At 38.6% G+C, this 1,506-nt stretch overlaps 1 protein-coding gene across 1 annotated transcript; it reads right to left on the minus strand.

The window, feature by feature from the left end:
* Positions 1-305: 305 nt before the first annotated feature.
* Positions 306-1,159, minus strand: LOC142179783 (uncharacterized). Its single transcript, XM_075250657.1, has 2 exons — positions 1,030-1,159; positions 306-535 (listed from the first exon to the last, which is right to left on the minus strand). The coding sequence occupies exons 1-2, from the start codon at positions 1,157-1,159 to the stop codon at positions 306-308; spliced, it is 360 nt and encodes a 119-aa protein (XP_075106758.1).
* Between the last annotated feature and the right edge of the window lie 347 nt (positions 1,160-1,506).

Genomic DNA, 1,506 nt, shown 5'->3' on the forward strand with positions numbered 1-1,506 from the left:
TAGCTGAGTATTGAATTGACATGAGTATTTGAGTATTGAAATAACATAAGTATCTGAGTATTGAAAACTTGAATGTTATAACATGATACGTGAAATACTAGTTGTATAATCACTAATTCTGGTGGCAACTCCAACTCATAAGCTATTTGTCTAATCTTTCTTAGGATCCTATACGACCCGATGTATCTGAGACTGAGCTTTCCTTTCTTCCCAAATCTTATAACACCTTTCATAGGCCAAACTTTCAGAAACACCCAATCATCAACTTGAAACTCTAGGTCTGTATGCCACACGTCTGAATAGGACTATTGGTAACTTTGAGCCATCTTCAAACGCTCTTGAATCAACTTGACTTTCTCCACATCCTGATAGACCAAATTTGGTCCCAACAACTTTGCTTCACCAACTTTGAACCAACCAATTGGCGATCTACACCTTTGCCCATACAGATCTTCATACGGTGCCATCTTGATACTAGAATGGTAGTTTTCAGTACAAGAAAACTCAATTAATGGTATATGACCATCCCAATTACCTTTAACATCAAGGACATACACTCAAGTGTCTGAATAATGCGCTCTTCCTGTCTATCTTTCTGAGGATGAAAACCTTATGCCTAATCCTTTTTGAAAGGACTTCTAAAAGTTCGATGTAAACTGAGCACCACGATATAAATTGATGGACAACGGAGACCCATGCACTCTGACGATTTCCTGAACCTACAACTAGGCATAATCTTCTGCTGAATCTGTGGTCTTTACTCACAAGAAGTGCACTGACTTGGTAAGTCAATCTACAATCACCCAATCAAATCATGCTTCCAAAATAAGCGAGACAATCCTGTTATAAAGTCCAAATTTACCATCTCCACTCAAGAATATATGTAAATAGTGGTAAAACACTTGATTTTCTGCTGCTCGACTTTTATTTGCTGAAAATTCAGGCACTTGGCTACAAAGTTTGCGACATTTGTTTTCATATCGTTCCATCAATGAATCTCCTTAAGATCATAATATATCTTTGTGGCACCTGGGTGAATAGAATACCTAGAATTATGGGCTTCTGACATAATTTGCTCTCTTAGCCCATCTACGTCTTGAACACACAGTCTGTCTTGGTGCCTCAAAGTACCATCATCTCCCCCTTGTTCAAAATCCATCGGCTTATGCTTGTGTATCCCCTATTTCAGCTGCAACAAGTAGGGCCATTAATCTATTTCTCCTTCATTTCGTCTACTTAGGAGGAACAAGTCTTGTTCTGGACAACAACTTTACCATCTTTGGATTTCGAAAGTCGAACTTCTTGCTTGGCTAAGTGGTGAACTTCTTTCACCACGGTTCTCTTATCTGCCTAAACCATGAGCTATACTTCCCATACTTGATTATATTTTTAAGGTACTTCCTGAAAATACTTATAGCGTTGTTGTGAGCTAACTGTTTGACCAGTAATCCTAAGATTAGAGTCTCGTGCAATGGCACTACCCTCGTGATACATAACTGGTCATGA

The sequence above is a fragment of the Nicotiana tabacum genome, chromosome 4 (genome assembly GCF_000715075.1).
Source record: "Nicotiana tabacum cultivar K326 chromosome 4, ASM71507v2, whole genome shotgun sequence".
Lineage (NCBI taxonomy): Eukaryota > Viridiplantae > Streptophyta > Magnoliopsida > Solanales > Solanaceae > Nicotiana > Nicotiana tabacum.